We start from the raw sequence: 1584 nt of genomic DNA on the forward strand, positions 1-1584 counted from the left end.
AATAAATAAATATAAATATATTTATTTATTTATTTATTTATTTGTTTATTTACTACAGAATAACACTCTAAACATTCAGCAGTTCAACTACAGCCCGCACCCTTATCATCTCCCTAACTTTATGGATATCTTTACGTGGTCTATTCCTTTTGTCTCCGAAAAAGGTAAACCCTAAACCCTAAACCCTAAACCCTAAACCCTAAACCCTAAACCCTTGTTGGGGGTGGGTGGTAGAGAGTGAACGCGAGATGCTAACAACCCTTCGGAGTGTAGATACGAAACTCTAAACCCTAAACCCTAAACCCTTAGTTCTCTATTGAATACACTAAATCATAAACCCTAAACCCTAATTAGGAAACCCTAAACCCTAAACCCTAAACCCTAAATATAAAAAACCCTTAATAACAGCCCTGATGAGAATGCATGTACCCTTCTCCAGATATCGCAGCATTTATAGTTTTCTTAGGGTTTAGGGTTTAGGGTTTAGGGTTTTTAGGGTTTGGAGCTGCACAGCAGCGTCGTAATCAGGGTTTAGGGTTTAGGGTTTAGGGTTTAGGGTTTGTGTGTACAGTGACCGAGATGCTATACGGCATACTAAACCCTTCTTTGGAGGAAGCAGAAGAAGACGAAGAGATAGACAACGTGCAACTACCCCCAGAGGAAAGTCTCAGGGTTTAGGGTTTAGGGTTTAGGGTTTAGGGTTTAGGGTTTAGAGATCAGGGTTTAGGGTTTAGGGTTTAGAGATCAGGGTTTAGGGTCTAGGGTCTAGGGTTTAGGGTTTAGGGGTTTGGGGTCGAGAGCGGTTTAGGGAAAGGCAGTGAGGGTTTAGGGTTTAGAGACCACGGTCTAGGGTTTAGGGTTTAGGGTTTAGGGTTTAGGGTTTAGGGTTTAGGGTTTGTGTGTATCAGGTGGTGAAGATAATGCATGCAAATATTGTGCTGGCGGATGACGGCAGCACCCAGAGAAGCCGACCTCCCAGTAAGGGTTTAGGGTTTAGGGTTTAGGGTTTAGGGTTTAGGTTTTTTGAGGCCTCTGAATTAGAGGGTTTAGGGTTTAGTGTTTATCCTGAGCTGTAAACCCTAAACCCTAAACCCTAAATTCTTTGCGTTGATAGAAATGCTTCTGCTTGCATTAGTGGAGGTTTAGGGTTTAGGCTCCATTGTCTAGGGTTTAGGGTTTAGGGTTTAGGGTTTAGGGTTTAGGGTTTGGGTGTGCAGGTGCTGGAACCCCCATAAGCCGCGAGCGGGCTGAAGCCCTCCGGCGAAAGGTGCAGTCTGTGGGTCGGCTTATGAGGGTTTTCAAGACGATACGGTGAGGGTTTAGGGTTTAGGGTTTAGGGTTTAGGGTTTTAGGGTTTAGGGTTTGAGGGTTTAGGGTTTAGGGTTTGAGGGTTTAGGGTTTGGGGTTTAGGGTTTGCCGCATAGCCCAAACTCCAGCAGCGGATCTCTCTCAAGACCCCGCTCACGATTAACTCCTGCTGCTGTCCCCACTGCTGCTGCTGCTGCTGCTGCTGTTGCTGCTGCTGCTGCTGCTGCTGCTGCAGAGAGGAGAACGAGCTGATCGTACAGCTGAAGGGCTGCACCC

General features: G+C 45.8%; 1 protein-coding gene across 1 annotated transcript in view; it reads left to right on the forward strand.

Annotated features, from left to right (window-relative positions):
* The window catches only part of EMH_0056870 (Serine/threonine-protein phosphatase, related), a gene marked incomplete at both ends in the record, with an annotated part of 7445 nt that overhangs the window by 2933 nt on the left and 2928 nt on the right, over positions 1 to 1584 (forward strand). The window contains 4 exons of the mRNA XM_013497407.1: positions 59 to 164; positions 572 to 672; positions 909 to 978; positions 1218 to 1311. Of these exons, the coding sequence (XP_013352861.1) occupies positions 59 to 164; positions 572 to 672; positions 909 to 978; positions 1218 to 1311 (371 nt within the window). The remainder of the gene's footprint in view (positions 1 to 58; positions 165 to 571; positions 673 to 908; positions 979 to 1217; positions 1312 to 1584) is intronic.

The sequence above is a fragment of the Eimeria mitis genome, genomic scaffold (assembly GCF_000499745.2).
Source record: "Eimeria mitis Houghton genomic scaffold, Emh_scaff2653, whole genome shotgun sequence".
Lineage (NCBI taxonomy): Eukaryota > Apicomplexa > Conoidasida > Eucoccidiorida > Eimeriidae > Eimeria > Eimeria mitis.